Below are 25,000 nucleotides of genomic sequence, written 5' to 3' on the forward strand. Positions count from 1 at the left end.
TTACCAGAATTCACCTCTTCTTTAAACAGGTCATTTTTCCAACACATGCAGTTTATGACACCAGTGCCATCGTCCACTGTTTCCCCCCAAAAAAAGCGAGAGAGGGCGATTGTGATTGTGTTTAGCATTATCACTAAAACTGTAAAACATTATTTTCAAAATCACCCCCATAACAGAAGAAGTCCTCTCTTTCCCGTTTATAAACGACTGTCCCAAGAACATCGACCTTGTGGATCGGATGTGACTTGTAGAAATAAATATCTGATGACAGACGGACAGAAAAGAGACTTATTAGTAGTACCATAGCTTCGATTCCTGCAGTGTTCCAAAGCAAATTTTCCTGGATCGCAGAGAGCATGCAAACAGTTTACCTGACACTTGACAGGACTCCTTCATGTCGAGGATGTCTGTGATATGGAGCCTGGCGAAAGCAGAAAAGATCGGATCCAATCCCCACAACATGGATGGTAGCTCTACTTCATCTTCATCCATTGTACCAACCTAATTGAGATAGCTCATTTTGAAAAGATAGTGGTTATGCTTAAGAAGCATTTTCTATGCCGTGCTCAAGCAAGGAAGATAGCTAGATTGTTATGTAGCTTTTCGTCCGCAACATAGGTCACGTGACACACTTTAAAAATGTGTATATAGGTTGCTGGGGTTTTTTTTGTTAATGGACGGCGTATGAGTGTGAATGTATATTACAATAATTTAATAAGTGGTATAAATTAGTATAATTAAATACATTTTAAAAAACTTTTCAAACAGCGCGCCTTCGATGAACACTGATGGTGCATGGGACTTGTAGTTAAACCTACACACAATAGTACAAAAGAAACAATGCCACATGCCGACCACGAATGTCACTCACCACTCTCCCGAATCTTGCCGTTACAACGTAAACAGTAATTTGACCCTAAACGACCTGTTTCGTTGGTCGTCCTTGTAGATAGAGACAACAAACGACTTGATTGTCCGCACCAACTAGCAACAAGAACTTGAGAAGAAAGAAAGAAACGCGACGTCGCGCGCACGCGTGGACGCGCATTGGTACTAAATCCACTAGATTACCAAACCCAACCGAGGGAGGATGAATGTTTTAGCTAATGCCGAACTACGTGCTACGTGTAATATAACCGGACTTGGTGTTAAAGGTTTTTAATATTTTTACTGCTCGGAACTACTTGGAAGAAAATTCGCTTTACTCTTTTTCCACTTTGGTTGAAGAAGGGAACCCACGGGGCCACTGGTCGCTCGGAGTAGGTACAAGCCCTTGGTACTGCTTAGCATTAAATGAATGGTATCGTTCGAGTAGATTTCTGATGTCGCGACGAGTCCAGGAGACTCAACACCATTTGGATGACCCAAGTGACCCGCGATGGACAAAAGAGCACAGAATTCTCTGGACTGGTCAGTCGAGAGTCAGAGGCTAAGCTAGGTTTTGGACTGTTATCAAAAGCTACGGTGGTCATCAGACTTTACAGTACTTGTCTGCTTTATATATGGTGTCACAATAGAAAGAGATTCAACTTTTGATTTGTTTGGCATTTCCCATGCTTCAGTATGTCATTCTTTAACTTACGTAAAATATTTAAATTGGGAACTGAGAAGAAGAAGAAACAATACGAGAATGTCCGACGAGATGAAAACCCGGAGGAAATATGGACCATTATCGGTGAATTGGGAGATGGAGCCTTTGGAAAAGTGTTCAAGGTAAGGAATGTCAAACTCTTCGTGTTCTTTTTAATACAGATCCGTTTCTGTAACTGTACCCAGAAGGCTACAAGCAGCAAGTGCCATGAGCAGTGTCAGCTGAGACGTTTTTTGTTTTTTTACTGAGACCCACCCACCTTCCATAAAAGCCACACACAAAAAACTTTGTGACAGAACTGTGTCAAATATGTCTGCGAGGACCTCATTCCACACGATGGTCTACATCTCATCAGTATAAATTTGTTGCATTGCTAATAGCACCAAAACAACCAAGGATATTTAAAACTATCTTTTACTTTCTATTTGTATGCTCATCAAGTGGTTCTAAAATGTGCATGTCCAATTTAGAAAAGTAAACACTAGTGTGTTGAATATTAGTGACTGAATCCAAAATGTCCATAAAAGTAGAGTGATTAATTGGATTTTTTTTCCATGTGGCAATAAACAAAGAAGACGTGACAGGAAAATTCACTGAATCGACAAGAATTACTAATTAATGTTTTCCGATTTGATGAGTGTGAATACCAGTCAAATAGCAGTTCTCGAGTGTCTGCTTCATTTCATAAGTAGAAGCAAAGGGCACTCTTATGCACCCAGAGGTTTTTGTAGGAAATCAAGAAAATATATGTCAAACCATTGCTAGAAGCACCGCTACTAGAAGTAGTCTTTCTGAGCAAAGATTTTTTTACCCCATTTCATGTTGTCATTTATCCACTACTCGTTATTGCACAATGACTTTGTCACAAGTGGCCAAACTTGCTCCATCCCAGACCCATAGAAAGCACAATACATGAACAACTGATGATTTTTACATTTACAGTTCAAATTAAAAATCATCATTGGCTACTGTCCTGCTCACTGACAGGAGGTTTGAATAGCCCACTGGACATGATAAATTTTACACAGATCAAAGTCAAAGTCAAAGTCAGCTTTATTGTCAATTTCTCCACATGCCAAAGACACAAAGAAACCGAAATTTCGTTCCCCCCTATCCCATGGTGACAAGACATGGCTCACAACAGACAAACAAGTAAACAAGTATAACAAAAGCGTGCTGAATAAATAATGAATAAATAACACAACAATAAATAAATAAATAAATAAATAAATAAATAAGAGGAGCAGAAAAAAATACAGATAGAATACTTAGTTAAAGAAATCTCTGGGATTTGATCAGTTTTCCAGAACGTACTACTGAACATGGCAGTATTCCATCTCACTGTAGCAGCTTCATTTAACTTTTTCTGATCGCAGAAGACAAATGGAATACATTTCCACAAGAAGTTGGTCGGGAGCTTCACAGACTTCTTTACCACATGAGATTGCATTTAGTCTAATAATAGCCATATCGTGCTGAATCAAATTTTTGGAGCATTTAGCCATGTTAAAATGTTTGCAATTGCCAAAACCACTGTTCACTCAGCTCGGAGGCGCAGCATTCCTGCTCATTCCTCCTCTCGAGAAAACGATCGGGTGCCCCCAAATCTCTGGGCCGAGCATTTATTTTTGCTCTTTTTGGGCTGAGCTTCTGGAAGAATAGAAAAACGGTCTGTCCTTTCATTCTTCAAAATGTTCTTTTATGAGTAAACCTTTCTACTTTAAAAATAGGCCATGCAACCTGTGCCTTCTCTTCAGTTAAACAAACAGGTTCATTTGCTGGTCATGATCAGGTGGTCACAACACAGGGACTATTGTAATGGTCCACAAGAGACCTTGACTCAGTCCATCATTTGAAGATGCCTATTCTAGATCGTTAACAAAAGATAAATACTGCAACTCTTACTCAAACTCAAAATAATGCATTTTCATAACCATCCATTTGCATTCTACAGGCTCAGAACAAACAGACAGGTGTCCTCGCTGCTGCGAAAGTTATTGACACAAAGACTGAAGAAGAGTTGGAGGACTACATGGTAGAGATTGACATCTTGGCCTCATGTGATCACCAAAATATTGTCAAGCTGCTTGATGCTTTCTATTTTGAGGGCAAACTCTGGGTAAGTAACTGCACGCTGAGCAATATATCAAAGTAATGTTTCCCTGAAGGTGGTTAGTGTTTGCAAAATGTTGCAAAACATATTTATTTGTAAACCTTGTTTCAAATACGGCAGTTTACACAGCTTGAATATTGCAAGATATTGAAATGCTTCCATAGCGTAACATATTGTTTTACTGTATGCTTATCAAATTCCAGGGCCAAAGTTCACAAGACGTATTAAATAGCTTTTAACTGTTAATCATCATACAGGATTATTATAGCTCTGTCAAAATTGGACTTTTTTTTATTTTGGTACCTAGACTGTGTTTTACATTGTTACCTTATGGTGTTGCTTAATATATTATGAGACAAATGCCATATTTACTGATTTGCATTACAACCAAAAACCACACAGAGTATCCTTAAATCAGGGCTTGCCAAGCTATTTTTAAAAACTGAGAGTGACTGCAGTACTAATTAATTCCTAGGGATACCTGTAGGTCACACACAATTATGTGAAGACACTGATCATGTTACTGACTTCTCGCAATATTTAGGAAACAGCTATGCAACACTTGTATTTCCATGAATCTTTGACAGTCGCTTTTACAACATTCCCCCAAAAGTAATGTCCCATCACTGGTGAGCTACATGTACAAAAGAGTAGGCCTGGGGCTACCCAAGTGATCCTTAGAGGCTACCCGGTGCCTGCGGGCACCACGTTGGTGACGACTGCTATAAACATTGTGTCCCCAAATGAATAAAAAGTGCGTCTGATCAATGGCTGTCATAACACGATTGAATAACTGTGTGTATAAATTATTAAGCGTATTTACACATTGATTGACATGATAAAATATATAGATTAATAGGAATATGTACACATTGATTGACATGATAAGTAAAACAGTATAAAAGTATAAAAATTATATACATAAGTTTGTATAAACTAACAAAAATATGCTGTTGCTATCTCTTCACCTCCTACATAAGAAACAATGCTAAGAAAATATCCTTCATTGTGCATACAGTGCGTTTCATAGATGAAAATCAAAGATGTAAAAAGCACTTTTTCAATTTACAAGTACCTTTCATCGTGTATAATTCAATCCTTGGATACTTTGAACCCTCAAGGGGAAAAAAGTCTTATTTGTGCAGTCGCATTTGTCAAACAAATATGTTTGAGAGGAAACCGCGGTCCCAGGCCATGAATAATGCCGCTGCTCTGTGGGAGCCATTGTATAACAATTCAGCCACTGAAACAACTGCTCGCCTACAGAAAAACATACAATAGTGTGCAACTGCATGTTGAATAGCCAAGATTGTTTTGGACTTAAGTCATTTTCAGTCCTCTATGGGCTTTGTTGCTATAAGTGGATCAGTCTTAAAAAGCCTCTCTCAACTGTGGAATGCCGATAAATCACAGTGAAAAGTTCGGGCTAGTCTTTTCTTACAGGTGCTTAAACAATTGATTTTGAATACGGAATGTCTATAAATAACACTAGTGCCTCAATGAAAACATCAAACAAAATAGCTTTTCTCAGTGGTTGAACCAAAGCACAGTCTGACTTCCTTTCTTCATAGCAGTGATTTAAATGTTTTTTCACCAACATTTTATGTACGAACTAGTAACAGATTTGCATCGTCCTCGAAGACAAGCTTTAATTTTGAAACATGCAAAAAGATTAGACTTGTTTAAGCTCAATAGAAAATATGCTTCCAAAATCTGCACTTTGTCACGTTTCCACTACTTAAGGGCCAGTGTGCATAGAAACTGTAATCCTATTTGCAGCAAAAGGGCTAAGACCTATCTTAAGAGGTCTAGCTCGTAGCTGCGTGAAACAGTTTCCACAATGTGGCCCCAACTGGGCCAATCCTCTTACGCCACCAGCCCTATTGAACGATTCAAAATGGCTTTTAAGCACTCAGTCCTTCGTTACTTCGCATAGAGTATCGCATAGCGTTTATGCTGAGATTTTATGATAAAACAACCTGATCGTTTGCGTGTTAATTAATGACAGTGTGAAATGCACACGTTGCCTCCACATATGTTGCAATCTAGCCCTAGTATGAGAATGAACATCCAGTACCATAAATCAGTCCTGGAAGAGCTCTTGTTTCGTTAACGTGAATGATCAGCTTTATATTTCTTGTTGATTGGTTTAATGTTTAGTTTATTCTTGTTGATCAGTTATTGATGATTCACTAATAAAATAAGTAAATTTTGTTTTCACCAATGTTGGTAGATTCTCATCGAGTTCTGTGCGGGAGGTGCTGTAGATGCTGTTATGTTAGGTGAGTCCAGTTGTTATATATTTTTTTCGTTCGTTTCGTCCATGATTTATTTAATCCAGGGGTCGGGAACCTTTTTGATGGACAGAGCCATAAATGCCCATTTTTTAAAAATAATTTCCCGTGAGAGCCATATCATTTAAAAAAAAAAACAATACGTTAAATACAACTAAATCCATGTATTTTAATTAAGATTTTTCGAGTGTACTAATGTATTCTTTTTAATAACGTTTTTAACGTCGCCAAAAGAGCCATATCTGGCTCGCGAGCCGTAGGTTCCCGACCCCTGATTTAATCCATATATATCTTCTATCTGTATTTTGTGTCCATTACCTTTTCAGAACTAGAGAGAGCCTTGACAGAGCCACAAATTAAGGTGGTATGCCGACAGACTCTACAGGCCCTTGTCTACCTCCATGACATAAAAATCATCCACAGAGACCTTAAGGCTGGCAACATCCTGCTCACTCTAGATGGTGATGTTAAATTGGGTAAGGAAGGATCTGTAAAATCTTGTCCTGTCATCAAGGAGCGTGGTTTCATATATCAAATATTCTTGCAAAAGACCCACTTGAATTAATTACCACATTTTCCGGACTATAAGTCGCACCAGCCATAAAATGCACAACAAAGAAGGAAAGAACATATATGTCGCACCGGAGTACAAGTCGCAATTTGGGGGCAACTTTATTTGACAAAATTCAACACCAAGAACAGACATGAATAGGCAATAACAGGCTTAACGATACGGTATGCTAACGTTACATGAACACAAACGAGGACGTGAGACCGTGCCTGACGTAACATATTAACAGTCATTCAAATAACTATAACATAAATAACAAGTTTATCAAGCCATCCATGTTACTCCAAATCATTAAATCCATGGACATCTTCATCCTCTGTGTCACTTATAAACAACGCCGCTGCTGACTGCGGAAGTACATGCGCCGCTGACGTCGGACTCATCGTTGGTTGAGGTTCCAATTATTCCACAGGCCTATACAACTATATATAAACTATATATCAAATAACTATAACATAAATAACAATTTTATCAAACCATCCCTATCATTCCAAATCATTAAATCCATCGAAATCTTCGTCCTCTGTGTCACTTAAAAAAAGACGCCGCTGCTGATTCCCGAAGTACATGCGGTGCTGACGTCTGACTCATCATCAGTTGCGGTTCCAATTATTCCACAAGTCTATATAACTATATATAAACAATAAATCTAATATTTATAACATAAATAACAAGTTTATCAAACCATCCGTGTCACTCCAAATCATTAAATCCATCAAAATCATCGTCCTCTGTGTCATTTATAAACAACTCCACTGACTCCGGAAATCAGTGGATGGTAGAAGTGAGTGGATGTCAGACTCATCGTCAGTTGCAGTTCTAATTATTCCACAGGCTTAGCGCGCCCTCGTGCGGGTTAAAGTGAAAATAACGTGAAGTGAAAACTACCAGTAAGTAAGTAATGTGTTAATGATCAAGTAATGTGTTAATAATTTCACAAAGGCGCTCCAGATTATAAGTCCCACCCCCGGCCAAACTATGAAAAAAGCTGCAATTTATAGTCCGGAAAATACGGAACCTACTTTTGCCCAAGTAAAATGTCAGTAATTCTCTATTTTACTTACTGGTACGCATTCTTTTTAATTTGCAAAGGTAACATTTCTGAATTGATACTTCAATTCTCTAGCAATGTAGACAGAACTGTTTTATTTAAAATTGTTTTATGTGCATGTGACACTAACCTCCAGGTATTTTATTCAGTGAAAGAGATTTAAATTCTGAAAATAGCACAATAATGCACAACAAACATTCTGTATAGTGCTAAGTTACGCATGCTCATCTTTTATGATGATTGTATGTTCACATGACTCTTCTAGAATCATTGTACTTTTACCGTCATTTTTGTCAGCATTACAAAGTCATTCCTTGAATAAAAACGATTCCCAGATATTTGCAACCATTATTCATAACATTTTATTAATCAAATGTAACACTACTAAAAGTTATAAAATAATTGTCAGGTGAGATCCTGCCTTTACGAAATAGCAAGTCTCAGATTCTACCAAGAAAATAAATTTTCATTTGGGCATTTTGTTTTGGTTGTATGATTTCATTTTAGTTTATCTAACTAATGTAGATTTCCTGTCACTAAGATCTGTTTTTATTTTTTTTACATGTATTTCAGCTGACTTTGGTGTTTCTGCTCGAAACACCAAAACACTGCAGAGGAGAGACTCTTTCATTGGGACACCATATTGGTGAGTGTAAAATAAGAAAATCTATGTATATATTTTGGGGGGTTCTGGCAAAACAAATGCATGTAGTAATTTAAGGTACAGAAATGCTCTTATGTTACTACTTGTTCTGTTGCAGGATGGCCCCTGAAGTAGTCATGTGTGAGACATCTAAGGACCGTCCATACGACTACAAAGCTGATATCTGGTCACTCGGCGTTACCCTGATAGAGCTGGCGCAAATTGAGCCACCCAATCACGAAATGAACCCCATGAGAGTCCTTCTGAAAATTGCCAAGTCGGACCCTCCTACTCTGATGCAGCCATCACGTTGGTGGGTCTCAGCATTAAAACCTCATGGAAATTCTATCAATTCAAATTCTATTGTCTTGACATGTCATGTCATGTTCTACACTGTATGATTTTTATCACAAAATCTTCACTGTTCGTCCTGAATCGGTGATCTCCCGACAGTCTCCTCTCCAGTCCACATTACCAAAGAAGCTGAGGAGTGTTATCCCTTTGCAATTGGAGCACACCCTCTGGGGCCCCTTCTTAAAAAGAGGGGCCAACACCCCCGGGCTACCGACATGTTGAACCCAACATATAAAAACGACTGCAAACTGCAAAGCTCTGCGGGGCTCCCACAAAGACACCAGTGATTCTAATTTTCAAAACCAGATCAAAACAACTTTTAATTTAATTTCATATTTGGCAGGTGGGAGGACCCTCCAGTGTCCCAACTATTTTTATACAAACACAAAAGTTAATTCAATTTGTCACCTTTAAATGAAGAGACCTACTTGGTAGATTTACCAAATTTTTTCAAGGACATAAATGAAGCTATTCATAAACAAAATTGAGGAATAAACAGCTGGCATCATAGTAAAAGATGGCAGTCTTAGTCGTGCGCAAGATTCCCACCAACAGTGCGCACATTCTGTTGGAGTGAATATGCAATTTAGCGCCTGCCATTTGGAATCTCAGTTAATGAGGCCTGTGTTGTGAGACGGCAATGGTGTCAAACTCAAGGCCCGGGGGCCAGATACGGCCCGCCACATCATTTTATGTGGCCCGCAAAGACAAATTGTCTTCACTTTTAAAAATATCTTTTTTTAAAACTGTTTGACCAGTTTTTACTAGTCTGATTTGAAAATGAGTTATTTATCAGTTTATTTTGTAGCTTATACTGTATATAATATGAGGTGCTGATACATTTATTTTGGTTGACAGTCATAATGGCCCTCCGAAAGAAACTGACTACAATGCGGCCCATGAAAAAAAATGAGTTTGACACCCCTGTTGCTGCTCATTTTCCACCTGTTTATTAGACACTGGAAAAACATGTAAATAATGTTGGCGTTTCAGTTGACCTTTCGTTGGACTAACAATTGTCTATTTTATCTTGACCCTTTCAGGTCTCCAGAATTCAATGATTTCCTAAAGCGTTGTCTGGACAAAAATGTGGACAACAGGTGGAGTGCCGCACAACTTTTGCAGGTGCCTCCAAATGAACACTCTCAGAACTCTTTTCCATTTCGCTCAATTAAAAGTTGCTCACAGAAAATAAACAATAATCCTTGCACATGAATGCACATAAGACGCAGAGAGGGCTTTTCTTTTTTCATTGGTTGACATTGTTTGCCTGGTTACAGCTACTGTACATGCTTAAAGAGATATGCAAGCCAATCAGGATGCGTTCATGCACACTGACACAGCAAAGACTTATAATGCTGGTGCTTGAGAAGACGGCTTAAAGGGTTTTAAAAATACGGAATCACAGTTGCATTGAAGGGTTTGATTTTGAAGAAGCTCCATATCCTTGTGAACAACAAATTTGTGAGCCACAAAAGGACAAGGTGGCACAAAATTTACTTTGTAGTTATGTTAAAAGTTACATATGTTTAAGACCTGTGCAAAGGGGGATAAGAATAAAGTCAAGAATGAAAGCAGTCATTTGTATATCAAACATTCATTATATGGTCATTCCATACTAACTGCACAAGGCTTCCCAGTTCAAGTCATGGGTTTTCCTGATTTGTTTTATGTGAAATATACAAACAGATTTAGGATATCATGCAAAATTGTATTGTTCTACTCTTAATAGTTTTATTCTATAGTTGTTTCAAATTTTAGAGTTATATCAAATTTATAGATTTTTTTTAATCTATTCAGGCAAAACTCACCACCTCACCTTTCTATTGCCACTGTCTCAAGAATTGTTGTAGATGGAGAGGGGTGTACTATTCATAAAATTTAGCAAACCAAGTAAACCAACCAAACCAAAGTATTAACAGCAATGCTGGTGTAAAATATGTACTGCAACTACAATAATACCTATACTGTTTATTGGAAAAATAGATATCAGTACGACACACTGTAAAGTTGCATAGGAGATGGATTTGCCAATGTGTGGTTCTTTTAATTTTTTTTTTTTTTTCTTGGTTTCTTGGCAGCATTCATTTGTTTCCAGTGTGACAGACAGCAAGCCTCTGAGAGAGATAATAGCTGAAGCCAAGGCTGAGGTGACTGAGGAGATTGAAGAGCACAAAGAGGAAGAGGAAGAAGAAGAAATTGAACCAAATATGGTATGCAAACCTTTAAACTGCATTCCTTTTTTTAGTATGAGCTGAAGGGTGCAGTGAAGCAATTACAAATATGCTGTAAATTTTGTGCTGCCCAAAGTTGAAATGTATTTTCTCATAAATGGATGCATTATTAAACACGATCAATAAACAAGATTGTTTCATGTCAAGTTGGTTAAAAAATAAGTGATTTGCTACATCTACCTTTGCTGCAGGGCCATAAACGTGCTCCCTCCGATGTGAGTGTTGCCAGTTCTGAGGATGAAAAGATTCCACTTTCTCCCACCATCTTGGAATCTGTTCCTGAGAAGGGTGAACCACGACTGGCTGTCACAACACCCAATGAGATCCCTGTCGCAAACCACGTATTGGTCACTAGCTTTGTGGAAGAGTCCACTACCCCTGCAGCCACAGAGCATGCAGAAAAGATGGAAGTAGAACCTGCCAAGGCCTTGTTGATCCCACCTGCAAAGGAAATAGAGCCGCTTGAGATGCCTTCTGAAAACAAGAAAGAAGTTGACGCCGCTGAGGTTCCAGTCAATCCAGAAGCTACTGCACAGATACCAAAAGATGATACTTCTCCAGAGAAAAGAATATTTACTGTGGAGGAATCAATCACACAAGCAGAAGAGGACTCAAACAGACATGTTAAGGTGGCTTTACCAAGTCAGGATGAAGCTCTCTCAAAAGAGAAAGATGAAGCGAAGCCTATAGTAAAGAAGCATGGAGAAGATGAGAAGATTCTTCCAGACAAAGCTCAAGATGACAATTCCGACTCTGGTAGGAGCTCAACTGCAGATAATAGCAGTGTAGACCTGAATCTGTCCATCTCAAGCTTCTTGTCCAAAACAAAAGAGCCTGGATCAGTTTCCATTCAGGTACCACACAGCAATTATATTCACCTACTGTGTGTTATTCTAAGACTGTTGGGTGATCAAATGTTGTTTAAAAGTTGCTAACTGATATATGAAGCCCCACCTTTTTTTTTGTCCTGTTTTCCCAGGAGACGAAGCGTCAGAAGAAGACGTTGAAAAAGACACGCAAATTCATTGTGGACGGGGTGGAAGTCAGTGTGACTACATCAAAGATCATTACCGACAATGACACAAAGAATGAAGAAATGAGATTCCTGAGGTATAAATGTGTCCTCAGCTATTATTAATGGCGTGGAGAAGTACAATTTGCCTTCCCGACTAGATAAAACAAAAATAATAATGTCTGTCTGTTTTGCTCACTCCCTCCTCTCCTCGCTTTCTCCACTTTGCCAGACGCCAGGAACTAAGGGAGTTGCGTCTTCTGCAGAAGGAAGAGCAGAGGGCCCAGCAGCAGCTCAGCAATAAGCTGCACCAGCAGAAAGAGCAGATTTACCGCCGCTTTGAGCAAGAGACTACAGTGAGTTACTACAGTCTTGCCCAGCTCTGTCACGATTAATCATTCACACCATCGCTATATCAGCTTTTTTTTGGTGATCTTTTTTATGAGGATTTTACAGCAGTGTTTCCCAACCTGTTTTCATCCACGCCACACCTTTTCATTGGAAAAAATCTCAAGGCACATCACCTACAAAAATCTTTGTGTTACACCAGGTTCTATATCAAAATTAGTTACGTTATGATGAAAGACGTTGTGAAAGTGCTGTATAGTAAATAAAGTCCTGCTCCTACATATAGAGTTAAATGACAGATTTTTTTTATTGTATTTCTTTTTCTTCTAATAAAAGTGACAGTTTTTTAAAAATATTTTACACAGTGTAAGGAATAAACTACTTGAAGTGATTAAAATCCAAAATAATTAACATGACTGTGTTTACTGTTTTAGACTAGCTCTATAAATATTGCGACATTCAGAACAAAGTTCCGTTTAAAGACGCCCTACTGTTCTGTCAGCAGCCGAGTGGTTATCACAGTGAAGGTGCCACGACTTGTTTGTGTAGTTTTAAAAAAAAAAAAAAAAGCACAATCTAGGTTCTCCCGTCCAGCTACATGCTAGGATTTCCGTCAGTCCGCAAACGCACCATAGCCGTCAGAGCGTCACTGTTATCAAAAGCACACAGCAGCACACACATAAAATGAATATGCGCCGATGCAGCATAATATATAATAATATGTTCAGTATAACTATGGTGGAAGACGTGTGGTTTGGTCACCTGAATTTGCTTATGATTTGCCCAATTGCACTGCCGTGTACTTCCAGAGTAAGAAGCGTCAGTATGACCAGGAGGTAGAGAATCTCGAGCGGCAGCAAAAGCAGACCATCGAAAGGTTGGAACAAGAGCACACCAATCGACTGAGGGATGAAGCCAAACGCATCAAATCTGACCAGGACAAAGAATTGTCCAAGTATCAGAACATGCTGAAAAACCGGAAAAAAGAGGTCAGTGCATTGTTTTGTTTTTGTTCCTCTGCTGCAATTCTTGATTGTAGTTTTTACTTGTCATACACACGCCATGATCCACGTGATATCCTCACCATTATTCAAACCCATACCAAATTCAAGATGAAGTAAAAGGGGGGAAAAAAAGTCCTGTTGACCTGGAAATGGTAGACATGCGCGGGTGGAAACCGGTGAACATGGAAAGCAAGGGCAATCAAATTTTCACATCTATTTATGGCCGATGTGTTAACAACATGCTACTGTCAGATATTAATACATGTATGTATTAAAAGTACGAATGGGTTCACTGATGGTGTAGGGGTGTGCGAGCAGTGTGATCGAGTCCCACTCAGGGACAGTGTGGATGTGGGTGTGACTGGTTGTCTCTGTGTGTGCCCTTCGACTGACTGGAGACTCCCGGTGACTCTGAACGAGATTCGCGGTGTTGAAATTGGATGGATGGAAGTACTAGTGGTATCCGTATTTGGTATTGTTATCTGTGACTAGTCCCAAGTGTTTAATAGTCCATAATATTAGTGCTGTCATTGGAATATTTTTTTGTCTTGAGATACGAACAAAATTTCAAATTCACCTTGGTTTTCTAGCTTTGGGAGGACTATATCAGTTGATGGAAGTATTGCGCTATTAAGCTGGTGTGCCAAATTACTAGCAATAGACCCCCACGGACGTGCAGGGAAGAACAATACATTAGGTACAGTCGTGTTTTGTGGTCCCATTTTAGGTGTTTGCAGGTTTTGAGGAGGGCAAATGTTTTTACTTTCTCTTTATAGACAGTACAATAATGAGAGCAATAGTTCTCATTAAAAACATTGGGGGGCCTGGAATGGATTACAATTTGTTTCAGTGGCAAAAAATGATTTGAGATATGCACTTGGTCATGAAATGATTTACACGCCCATCTAAATGCGCCATTGGGACAGGGTATCAATCTAACCTTTTCATCAAAATATATTAAAAAAAATAAATTAAAACAGCTAATGCAGTGTAATTTAATAACATTAGAATAAACACATCAAATCTTTTGCTCCTTTTCTCACCCAGCTTTTGTGTAACTATTTTCCATTTACTGCTCATAACTTCCTTTGCTGAACAAACAGGAAGTGAGACTCTCTCCAAAGCATGTGAGAAATGCTATTATGAAGCGTATTAAAGGGGATATTATTCAAGCACCCCCAGAGGAGGTAACTAGTGTTCAATTTGTGGTGGATTCTTATTTTCCGACCCTATTGCTTCCCCGCAACTCTTGCATAAACTGTTTGCATGCCAAGTACTGTATAATGATGATACAGCTAGAGTTTTTCCTCCTTCATCCATCCACTTGCACGTTTGCTCTGTCAGGGACAGTGGCGGACCTGTGTACAGTGCATAATGCAATGTGTAGGAGTGTAATATACAGTACTTTGATCCACAGGGAGTGGCCCATGTTATGATTCAGTTCTTTCAGTTGTCTTCCTGTACCCTGTGTAATGCACAGGATGTAAGTAAACTCACCTGTGTACATTTTGTTTTGAATGCATCCTCATTGGAACTGAGAATGCATTCAGATGGGATTGTTACCTTGCGCATCCACTAAACACCAAGCTTAAGATCACTTTTCAATTTGAATAAAGTAGATGAAATGTTTTTTTAGGGTGGGCTGTCAATTTGTGAACCTCATATTAAAAAGTTAAATATTTGTATTTATTGTGTATAATGTGAACCGTGTTGGCCAGTATATAGTGATTTATAAGCAGGTCGTAGTTTTTATGTCAGTGTCATCAGATCAAACTGTCTGCTTTGTTCCTTGCTTTGTGTGTAAATAGACATTGTACCTTTATATTTGACAGAACCATCTCTAATTCGGACATTGGTTTACTTTTACATATTTTTTTTTTAGGGATTATTGCCATTTTCAACTCGACAGTTACATGAGGAACATGGCAGTGTAAAGAAAAATATTGACTAAATTAGTTGTATAACTTCACATATAGGAGCAGGAGTTCCTTCAGAAGCAGCAGCAGGATCTTGACAGCGCTCTGAAGAAAATTATCCAGCACCACAAACATGAGCTGGCCACCATCGAGAGGGACTGCCTCAACCACAAGCAGCAGCTTCTTAGAGGTAATGATAAGTGTCACTTCTGTTTGCTTGTGTGGTTTTCGTGCCACAATCATATGCGAGAAGGAAGATCGTGGTTTTTCATAGTTGCCACATACCAACATTCAGTCGTACAATGGTCCTTTCTTTTCTAAGTACATGTCATTTGTTTCCAAATTAAGGATAAAAAACTTTGAGTCCATAAGCACATATTTATTTCCCGGTGTTAAAATTATATTTGACCAAATGTGCTCAAAATTGAGAATCAATCACGGAGAAAAACGCGGCTGGCCCACTTTATAATTTTACCCCTCGTCAAGAATGTGTGAGTGTTTTTTTTATCATTTGGACAGCAGGAGCTTTTCCCCCATTTATTGTGATCGCTGGCATTCAGCGTGACATTTTGTTCAAATTAGATAAGCAGTAATCCCTTTCTTTATGGAGAAAGGCGCCGTCCCGCTCTCCTTCGATTAGTGAACATCTTGTTATTGCATACTAAACATGCATGGGATTTAGTATGCTCACAAAAATATTTTCTGAGAAAAAACATGCTGAACCAAGTCATGGGAGCCTGGTTGAGGATTACTTTCACAGGCAGCAAAGGTAACTTTACAGCTTCAAACTCTCCTCGCACACAAGCACTTAAAGCCTTGGAGCACTTTTGTGATTTACTGCATGTCATCTGACATCAGAAAAAAATTTACTCGTTTACAAAACTGCCAGTTTTGTCCTGTTGTTTTTTTTCTTTAACCTTTGCATATTTATGTCTGTCCGCACATAGCAAGGGAGGCTGCCATGTGGGAGCTGGAAGAGCGTCATCTGCAGGAGAAACACCAACTGTTCAAGCAGCAGCTGAAAGACCAATACTTCATGCAACGACATCAGCTGCTGAAAAGACATGAAAAGGTGTGCCTTATTGTCCTACTCTCACTCACTTTCCAAGTTATGCCTCCACATTTATTCTACAGTGGAACCTGAGACTATTTTATTTCCTCCCCTGCAGGAGATGGAGCAAATGCAGCGCTACAACCAGCGACTGATTGAAGAGATGAAGAACAAGCAGACTCAGGAAAGAGCCAGACTGCCAAAGATTCAACGCAGTGAGGCCAAAACCCGCATGGCCATGTTCAAGAAAAGTCTTCGCATCACCGGAGCTGTTGTCACACCGGAGCAAGAGAGAGAGAAGGTCAAACAGGTAATAGCAATGTGGACTAAACATAATTTTGACCAAAAGCCTCCAGCAAATTGCTATCACTCTTTTTTTTTTTCCTTGTCTGGCTGAAATTGGTGAGCAACTGTGTATTATAGGCCCCCTTCGGATTCTCGTTTTTCCTTCGAAACTTTCATATCCTATTCAAGCAAGATGACCCGAAATCACCTCGCAGTTCGTTCCGATTCTAGAAACACTGCAAGAGTGCCTCAATGCAACCTTTAAGCCCCCTTTCGCAAAGGTTACGCTTGACCGTTTACGAAAGGAAAAGACATACTGTATCTCACCTGGCCTGTGAATACTCTCATTCATCCAGATCAGTTCATTCTTAGGGCATGGAATCGATCGTAACCGGACTGTAAAATGGTTGCCCTAGAAGACGTTCCGGTTCTCATCTTAGCAACAGTTCATGCTACAAGGCGGGGTTAGGACTGAACTGACCTGTGTTGTTGTCCGGAGAACTCAATTATTTATTCTCCAAGTTGAAGTCGCACCTTAACTATTCTTTTGGAATGAGCAAGACCCCTTTGTCTGTCAACAAGAGTCGTTGGGTGGAAACTCCTTTATTAATATTCCATTCTAAAGGTAGTGGAGCTGACTCAAGCAACTAAGAGACTGCTTTGTTGTTTGATAGAGGGAAAAACAAAGGTAGCTTTGGAATGGCTGAAAAGATGGCATTGTATGTGGGGGGGATAGGTGGTGTCCTCCTTTCCATGTACAAGATTGTCATGATGGGGGGGTACCTTTCTGTCTGTAAATTGTTCCATGGAAAGGACAGCTCTGAATTCTTTTTAGCAAACAAGCCAAGGTCATTAGTACAGATATGGGGATGACACATGGGTTGAACTTAAAAGCCAATAAATGCAAGCCTTCACCGAGCACATTAATGGTGGATAGTGGACCGGGTATAATCACACCACCAAATTGTTGTGTCATGTGTCCATGAACTGCTAATCAGGTCGGGAAATCTTCCAAATAAATGTCTCTCACCCAAACAAGTTTGCGACCCCTCCACTTCACTGTAGGGTGAATTGCGGAATGGCTCCCTCATAGGCGCAGAGGCAAGTCCCATCAAATATTTATGTGCCCAACATACAGCCCAACTACTTGCAATTAAAAAAAAAAGAAGAAGAAATTAAAAAGTCAATTTTCCATATAACGTGTAGTGTCTCTCTAAGTTTGCAGTTCAAGAAGAAAAGAGACAAAAGAAAGAGCGACTCCACCAGCATCAGAAACATGAAAACCAGATGCGAGATTTACAGCTGCAATGTGACGCCAACATTCGAGAGCTGCAGCAGTTGCAAGTATGTCTTGTAAATGATTCTTTTCAGTGTTTTAACGCTATATCCATTGACACCTATTATGTTCTGTATTCACAGAATGAGAAGTGCCATCTGCTGATCGAACATGAGACGCAGAAGCTGAAGGAGCTGGATGAGGAGCATAGCGTGGAGCTGAAAGAATGGCGAGAGAAGCTACGACCCAGAAAGAAGGTGGTAATACTTGGATAATCATTTAAATTAAAAAAGAGCATCTGTGAGCCCAAAGTCAGGCATTGAAAGATCCGATTTTATAACGATGCAAAATGCATCTTGAAAGTATTCACAGCACTTGAATTTTTCCACTTTGTCTTATATTGCACAATCATTCCAAAATGGAATGCATTTTCTTCCTTAAACCACTCATCATAATGAGAACCTGGAAAAAGAGTGAAGTTCTTTTTGTTTGTTTGTTTGTTTGTTTGTTTGTTTGTTTGTTTGTTTGTTTGTTTGTTTGTTTGTTTAGCTAAAAACAACATCCAGCTTTCAGCAGGCAGTCCTGAATTTTTTTCATTCATGAATAATGGAGGCCACTGTGGTTATTTACACCCAAGCATTAGAAGCTTTCTGTATCCTTCAGATGTATCTTCAAGACATTCCTGTCTTGGCAATCAACAAACAAATTAGTTGACTTTATGCTTGGTTTGTGTTTGGACATGAACTATCGACTGTGGAACCTTACATGGACAGTTCGGGTGTGTAGGCCTTTAGAAATTACATCCAATCATCTGAATTCTGAATGAGATATCGTCCTCACTGAAAAAGTTAAACGCTGAGAAAACTAAACTATTCATACTGACAATGAACTCATAAAAGTAGACAATACTTTTGAATTGTAGTCAAATGTGACAAAAGTAAAGTGCTGAGAATAATTTCTGGATGTGTTGCATGACAGGCTGAATTCAAGCTAGAAAATTGAAAATATCTCACTTGGAGGGAATTATCGTCTCAAAAGGAATATTCATACATATACGCTTATTATTAATACATGTTCAACTGACAAGAAACAGAACAAGCAAAATCCAAAGAGCAGCAAGGAGGGAAAATTAGACATTTTTTTTCAAAGCAAATTATGATGTTGCATGTTGGTACTTGATGGGTAATAAATATAGTTCAACATTGTTGTTTTCCCTTGTGGCTCACAGGCCCTGGAAGAAGAGTTTGCCAGGAAGTTGCAGGAGCAGGAAATGTTTTTTAAGATGAGCGGAGAGTCCGAGTGCCTTAACCCCTCCGCACAGAGTCGCATTTCCAAGTTTTATCCAATCCCCAGCGTCCAGTCCACTGGTTTCTAGGCCAACCCCTGCTGTCCTCTCAGCAGTTGGACTGATGTGGCTGAGACTGTGCCTTCCTCTCCTACTTGGGCCACCAGCAGAGGATGTACAAGGTTTACCCCTCTTTGAACACCTCTGTTTCCTGCAGCTATTTATATCGCATTTCTTGTAACGTTAATTGGAAACATTCTAGATGATCATAAGATTTATGGTTATTATAAATCAATGATAAATCTGGTCAATCCTAGTATGCAGCTCTGATTTAGAATCTTACTGTAGGTTGAGATGCAGCTGGGCTTAAATACAGTAGATCTACTAATTCATTGCTTTGCGTTTTTCTCCCCGCCGAATGCCTTTCTGTCTCAAGGTGGGAGAATCAAGCTGGAAATGGCAGGTGGCATTTTTCAGTTATGCATAACAGTGGAGAAGGTGTAAGAAGACATTATAGCCAGAATCGCACATTAAAACAAGATGACAGTTCTATTGAGAACGTCATATGTGGAATCCAATAAATGATAGCACCACTGTGTTTTAGCAATAAACCAGCATTTTATTCACCAATAAAACAGTTAGAATTTTCCCATTATCCAGTTATGGGTAAAAATGAACAGTATTCAGGGACAATGACGAGATCCATCCTTTTATTATTGTGTACATGCAAATCAACAAGAACATTCATCTATGAGCTTAATTATTGTTTGTCATTTCTTAATCAGCTTCACCAAAAAAACATTTCTTTAGCAGGTGTCACAAGTCTGATTTGCTTAAATAACCATAATGCTTTTGAAAGGTTGATTTGAGCTACAATGCATCAGATTTTTGTAATAAATTTATCCTCACTGCATAAATTGTTTGGATTAAAAGAAACAAAAGATGAGCTCTTTGCATGTTTGTTCGTGTTTTTGTGTTTGTGTTTTTGGTTTGCTAGGACGTTCATATCTAATGAAGTTCAAGCAAAATGGCGGCCTGGCTTGTTTAGGCTTTCTTGAATTATCAACTCATTTCATGCTATCTTTCTATCAAGTGTTACTGAAGGTATTTAATAGTATGGCACAAAAACAAAGTGGAAAGTTGTGCACTTTTTTTTACATGCCATAACTAAGCAATATTTCGGGTAAATAAAACCGGCCACTTACTTGCTTCTCTCATTTTGTATCGTAGAACAACTTAAAGCTGTAATCGTGAAATTAAGTCTTGCGTAATTATGATGACTTTGCTGTGATATCAATTTAATAATTCATATAAAAATAATTCATTTTTTAAAATGTATAGCTTCTAGGTGGCCTCCGTCATGTAGATTTTCATTTTTCTGTAAATAAAGTTTCCTCTGTACTACAGCTGTGCTTAGTCTTGCTATGAGTTCTTTGAAAATGGCCATATATATTTTTTCCCACAAGCTGATACCCAAAAGTAAACCCCAGCTTTATAAAGTTGGTCCACTAAATTTTGTTTCAAGCTACATTCAACTGCACACAAGTACAAAATATATACACACTCTGAATATAATAACAGCAGTTGGTTTGATTGTACGTGTGTCCCACTAGTCACACTTGTGAATTAACAATAAAAGTTCCGGCTATTGGTTTAAAATTCCTTTTCAATACAATCCCTGATAGCGAAGCAGATACAGTAATAAAAAAATATTGCATACATTTACTCTTGTAAAACGAACAATTGTGCATCACACCAGGCCACCTTCGTCCACATAGTCATGTGGCTCAGACACGAGTATGCCTCTTTGACCTCCTTGAAACTGCTGAGTAGTCACCTGAAAAAGTAAAACATTGTTCAGTTTATATCAAATCAAGTTTTTTAGAGAGAGATAAAAACGTTAATAGTGCCAATAAATAAAACCAACATTGTGAGAAACACCCTTAGAATCATAAAGTTATACAATTTATTAAAGTATATTTAAAAAATGAATTGACTTTGATGACTCAAAGTCAGATGTAACTACAGTAAATCGACAGTACGTAAATATTGGAGAAGGATTGTACAGTCTGTCGTGCATTATTGGTGTATGAGGTTCACTAAGGTCAAAACCCACCTAGTACAGGGAACTGAAAAATTGAGGTGCTGTATGTTACAAACTGCCAAACATCAAGCTGACCACTCACCGTTTTCTCCCTTGGGTCCTTGTTGCCCTGGATATCCACGGTCACCTGCATCCATACAAAAGAAGTGATTTATGGTGACGGTTAGGATGGAGGGATGGATGGATGGAGGGAGGGAGGGAGGGAGGGAGGGAGGGAGGGAGGGAGGGAGGGAGGGAGGGAGGGAGGGAGGGAGGGAGGGAGGGAGGGAGGGATCTTAACCCATTTGATTTGGGGGCTCTGGACTGGTCTGCAGTCATTCCCAGGACATATGAAATACAATCATTCATTCATCTTCTAAACTGCTTATCTTCACGATAGTCGCAGGTATGTTGGAGCCTACATCTTTTAAACTGCTTATCCTCACAATGGTCACAGGTATGTTGGAGCCTACACCAGTTGATCATCTTTGGGTGCTAGGCGGCGTACACCCTGAACGGTTCACCGGGCAATCATTCACACTTAAAATCACACTTCTGGACAATTTGGAGTGGTCATTTGGCCAAAGCCAGAATCTGAACTGTGAGACAGACATGCTAACAAATACCTCACAGTGCCACAAACGAAAAAAATCAGAATTCCGAATGGTAGCCAATATCAAAGTAGAGTATCAGTATTTTGAAAGTGTACCTCTGTCTCCTTTTGGGCCTGGGAATCCTATTTCCCCTTTTTGTCCTGGTCTCCCTGGTGCTCCGACAATGGCACCATTTGCTGTGGGAGAAATGTGGAACTGTCATTTTGCACTTAAACTCATTCAGCTGTTTCATTTTTGTTTTATTTTCTACAATTAGATTCGCAATGTTTTGAAAAGTCAAAAGTCATTTACTTCTGATAAATTCCACTAAATCAGTGACGTTTGCTTGGGAGCCAAACACTCGGCTGTATCCGGGAGCTCCTGGAGGCCCTGGAAGTCCTGGTGGCCCTTGAACACTGTGTTCGTAATTGTTCCATCTTCTGTCACCAATTAAACCACGTGCTAGAAAAACATTGAATTGTAAAATGTCAATGTTTGCTTTCCAGTGTTTATGTAACACATCCCATAGATTGTCATGTGATTGCTTACATTGGAGGTATTCCACAAGATGTGTGTAATTTCCACTGGAACCGAACCCTTGACTTTGACCTGGAGGACCAGGAGGGCCTGGAGGTCCTTGGTGGATATGACTGCTGTACTCTCTGATGATGTCACGTAACACACCGTGAGCTATAAATGAGATAAATGGTGGTTTAGTTCATAGTGCTGATCAAATCTTCAATTATAATTGTATGACTCTGAAGAAAAGCTTGCTGAAACTGCAAAGCTGTAGTTCCATTGTACTTTATTGCTTAGTTAGGATTTGCATTAAATTCATATGGTGCTCTTTTTGAGTGTATTTTGTTTAAAGCAGGAAGCATTGTCAGAATCCACTTACATCTTATGTATTCCACTAGATCTGTTGCGTTTCCTTGAGAACCATACCAACGGGTGGACCCTGGAGGTCCTGGAGGTCCAGGTGGTCCTCTTAGTCCTTGCCCAGAACGGCCATATTGATCTCTTCCAGAGTCATAGAGCAGACCTTGGGCTGAGGATGACATGTCCAGAGGGTTTAACACAGCATCCCTGAATGTAATGCTGCAGTTCCCAGCCATTTCTACGACAATTTGTCTGGAGGATCAATATTTCCAAGAGTCAAAGTCAAAAATGACTTTGGTTAAAAGAAGCCCCATGGTTCAGAGTCAGATATGATCCAAACATCTGTTTGTCCCATAGCTTATGTCCTCAGGTTTGATGAACATCTCAGAGTAAAATAGCCTTGTAATTTAACATCTAAATTTGAGGGCAATCTGAGCAGATATGTACTCACATTTGATGTACTCCACAATATCCACAGCATTATCTTGAGAACCAAACCACTGGCTGTATCCAGGAGGACCGGGAGGTCCCGGAGGCCCTTGGACAGCACCACCTTGGACAACATCCCGAAGCAGGCCATGGGCTACATGTAGACAGAGGTGATGAGGACGAGAGACATAAAAATAATTCCACTGTAGCACATGTGTCTTTCTTGTTTACCACCTACATTTGATGTAATCTGTGATTCCCACAGCCATACTGGAGTAGTCTCCAGTATCCACATTCCAATTCCTACCACCAGATACACCCGAATCTCCCTTTTCTCCTGGGGGTCCAGGAGGACCAGGTGGACCAGGAATGCCAAACATACCTCCTCTTGTCCTACCACCTTAAGACAGTTCCCAAATATTATCACATCGTCCACAGAGCCAGTTTCAAATGGAAGAAAAAATGCTTAAGATTTTGTACCAGAAATGTTTTGTACTCACTGCTGACATATTCCCGTCTATCTGCTGTGATTGTCTCGCCGTTCGCACCACCAATGTAGGTAAGTTCAGTGCTTGTCCCAGGTGGACCCATGGGTCCAGGGGGCCCTGGTGGACCTGGAGGACCTCTACCGGCAATACCTTTAAAATAACAAAGTCGTATAACAGTGTTGATTTAGTACCTAATAGAATTATTTATCTATGAGAGTGATGATATTCTTGTCACGAAACGGATGGAGCAGGGCGACCAAGTGCAGCTTGGACCAGGGTTTATTGAAGGGAACAACTAACAGACTCAGCAGACTGACGTAACTTACTAACAAAACCACAAACAGAAACTGAACAGAGACGTGAGACAAAAGACATCATGACATTAACAATGATCCGACAGGGAGTGACACACAGACAGGACTTAAATACAAGACAGGTAACAAGAGGCAGGTGACTGAGATTACAATGATTGTGAGGTAACACAGGAGGGGAGGGGCGAGTACACAGACGCGGACAGAAACCATGACAACCTACATATAAAACAACCAGGGACGAGTCGTGACAATTCTTTTTTCACACTCACTTTGCAAATATTCACGAACGTCTGAGCTCAAGTAGTTCCCAGTTCCTGATGCTCCAGGAGGTCCAGGTGGACCTGGCACACCAGGTGGCCCCTGAGGTCCAACAGCACCTGATTGGGCATTAAAGATAAATCTCCATTAGTATCAGACAATTTGATTGGATAAATGCCGTAATACATGTTGTCACTTACTCGAGAAGCCATTTCCTTGTCCAGATGCACCAACCATGCCCCTCTCTGATGTCAGACAGACTCATGGTTAGACATACTGATGTTATCAAATCATAACGCTTAAATATAGTGAGACCAGCTTTAAGAAAAAGAGGCCCAATAGCCAACCATTAGGAAAATTGCTACTGTGGACATGTCTTTGTTTGTCATTTAGTTATCATTTTATAGTACTAACTTTTCTTCTACTGCCCTGATACTTTTCTATTTGTTTATTTGCTTGTTTTTTTCATGTTTTAAGGCAGGGGTCACCAACCTTTATTAAACCGAGAGCTACTTCCTGGGTACTGATTAAAGCAAAGGGCTACCAGTTTGACACACACTTCTGAAATAGCTAATTTGCTCAATTTGGCTTTCACTATGTGTTATTATTGTCATTTCCAGTTCACATGTAAGTGTGATTGTAAAAAGAATAGCAAAAATACAGTCAAACCTTGGTTTTAGACCACAATCCGCTCCAGAAGGCGGTTCGAGAAGCGAATCAGTCAAATTCCGAATCTATTTTTCCCATTACAAGTTATGGGAAAAATTTTAATCCGTGTCAAGATAAAAAAAAAAACCGCCTTTTTCAAGCATTTTTTCATTTGCGCATATTTGTCTGATCGCGCAACTGCAGAGCACCGCCGAACACGCAACCGTAGCGCGTCGCCCACCGCGCAACTGCACCGCGCTGGTCGCATTATTGTGACCGA

General features: G+C 39.5%; 3 protein-coding genes across 6 annotated transcripts in view; 1 reads left to right on the forward strand and 2 right to left on the reverse strand.

The window, feature by feature from the left end:
* stn1 (STN1 subunit of CST complex) overlaps positions 1-1,029 on the reverse strand; it is a 3,934-nt gene extending 2,905 nt beyond the window's left edge. Inside the window, exons 1-4 of one of the 4 annotated variants that reach the window (XM_088374721.1) lie at positions 872-1,029; positions 372-501; positions 166-261; positions 5-76 (exon numbers count right to left, since the gene is read on the reverse strand). In XM_088374721.1, coding sequence (XP_088230847.1) covers positions 5-76; positions 166-261; positions 372-492 — 289 coding nt within the window. In that variant the 5' untranslated portion in view covers positions 493-501; positions 872-1,029. Of the gene's footprint in view, positions 1-4; positions 77-165; positions 262-371; positions 631-871 lie in introns of those variants that run through there. The other 3 variants (XM_088374720.1, XM_088374722.1, XM_088374723.1) reach the window with 3 other exon arrangements.
* On the forward strand, positions 835-20,434 carry LOC148398665 (STE20-like serine/threonine-protein kinase). The gene is made up of 18 exons (XM_088374712.1): positions 835-1,713; positions 3,546-3,710; positions 5,938-5,986; positions 6,325-6,474; positions 8,194-8,266; positions 8,382-8,576; positions 9,661-9,742; positions 10,699-10,830; positions 11,043-11,705; positions 11,831-11,961; positions 12,096-12,219; positions 13,021-13,200; positions 15,192-15,321; positions 16,079-16,203; positions 16,301-16,492; positions 17,686-17,811; positions 17,887-18,000; positions 18,972-20,434. The coding sequence occupies exons 1-18, from the start codon at positions 1,564-1,566 to the stop codon at positions 19,116-19,118; spliced, it is 2,928 nt and encodes a 975-aa protein (XP_088230838.1). The 5' UTR covers positions 835-1,563; the 3' UTR covers positions 19,119-20,434.
* The window catches only part of LOC148398666 (uncharacterized), a 27,046-nt gene continuing 21,756 nt past the window's right edge, over positions 19,711-25,000 (reverse strand). The window contains exons 41-51 of the mRNA XM_088374698.1: positions 24,273-24,317; positions 24,084-24,191; positions 23,513-23,650; positions 23,251-23,412; positions 23,035-23,166; positions 22,603-22,752; positions 22,254-22,394; positions 22,017-22,166; positions 21,821-21,901; positions 21,215-21,259; positions 19,711-20,865 (exon numbers count right to left, since the gene is read on the reverse strand). Coding sequence (XP_088230824.1) covers positions 20,816-20,865; positions 21,215-21,259; positions 21,821-21,901; positions 22,017-22,166; positions 22,254-22,394; positions 22,603-22,752; positions 23,035-23,166; positions 23,251-23,412; positions 23,513-23,650; positions 24,084-24,191; positions 24,273-24,317 — 1,202 coding nt within the window. The 3' untranslated portion in view covers positions 19,711-20,815. The remainder of the gene's footprint in view (positions 20,866-21,214; positions 21,260-21,820; positions 21,902-22,016; positions 22,167-22,253; positions 22,395-22,602; positions 22,753-23,034; positions 23,167-23,250; positions 23,413-23,512; positions 23,651-24,083; positions 24,192-24,272; positions 24,318-25,000) is intronic.

This window comes from Syngnathus floridae, chromosome 4 (assembly GCF_059516105.1).
Source record: "Syngnathus floridae isolate MCC-2025c chromosome 4, RoL_Sflo_1.0, whole genome shotgun sequence".
Classification (NCBI taxonomy): domain Eukaryota; kingdom Metazoa; phylum Chordata; class Actinopteri; order Syngnathiformes; family Syngnathidae; genus Syngnathus; species Syngnathus floridae.

Excerpts from the sequence above, each read along its gene's own strand:
- LOC148398665 (XM_088374712.1), top strand. The coding sequence starts at position 1,564 with ATGTCATTCTTTAACTTACGTAAAATATTTAAATTGGGAACTGAGAAG. Across the intron at positions 11,706-11,830 it reads CTGGATCAGTTTCCATTCAG|GAGACGAAGCGTCAGAAGAA; the intron begins GTACCACACAGC and ends CTGTTTTCCCAG. Across the intron at positions 11,962-12,095 it reads GAAGAAATGAGATTCCTGAG|ACGCCAGGAACTAAGGGAGT; the intron begins GTATAAATGTGT and ends CCACTTTGCCAG.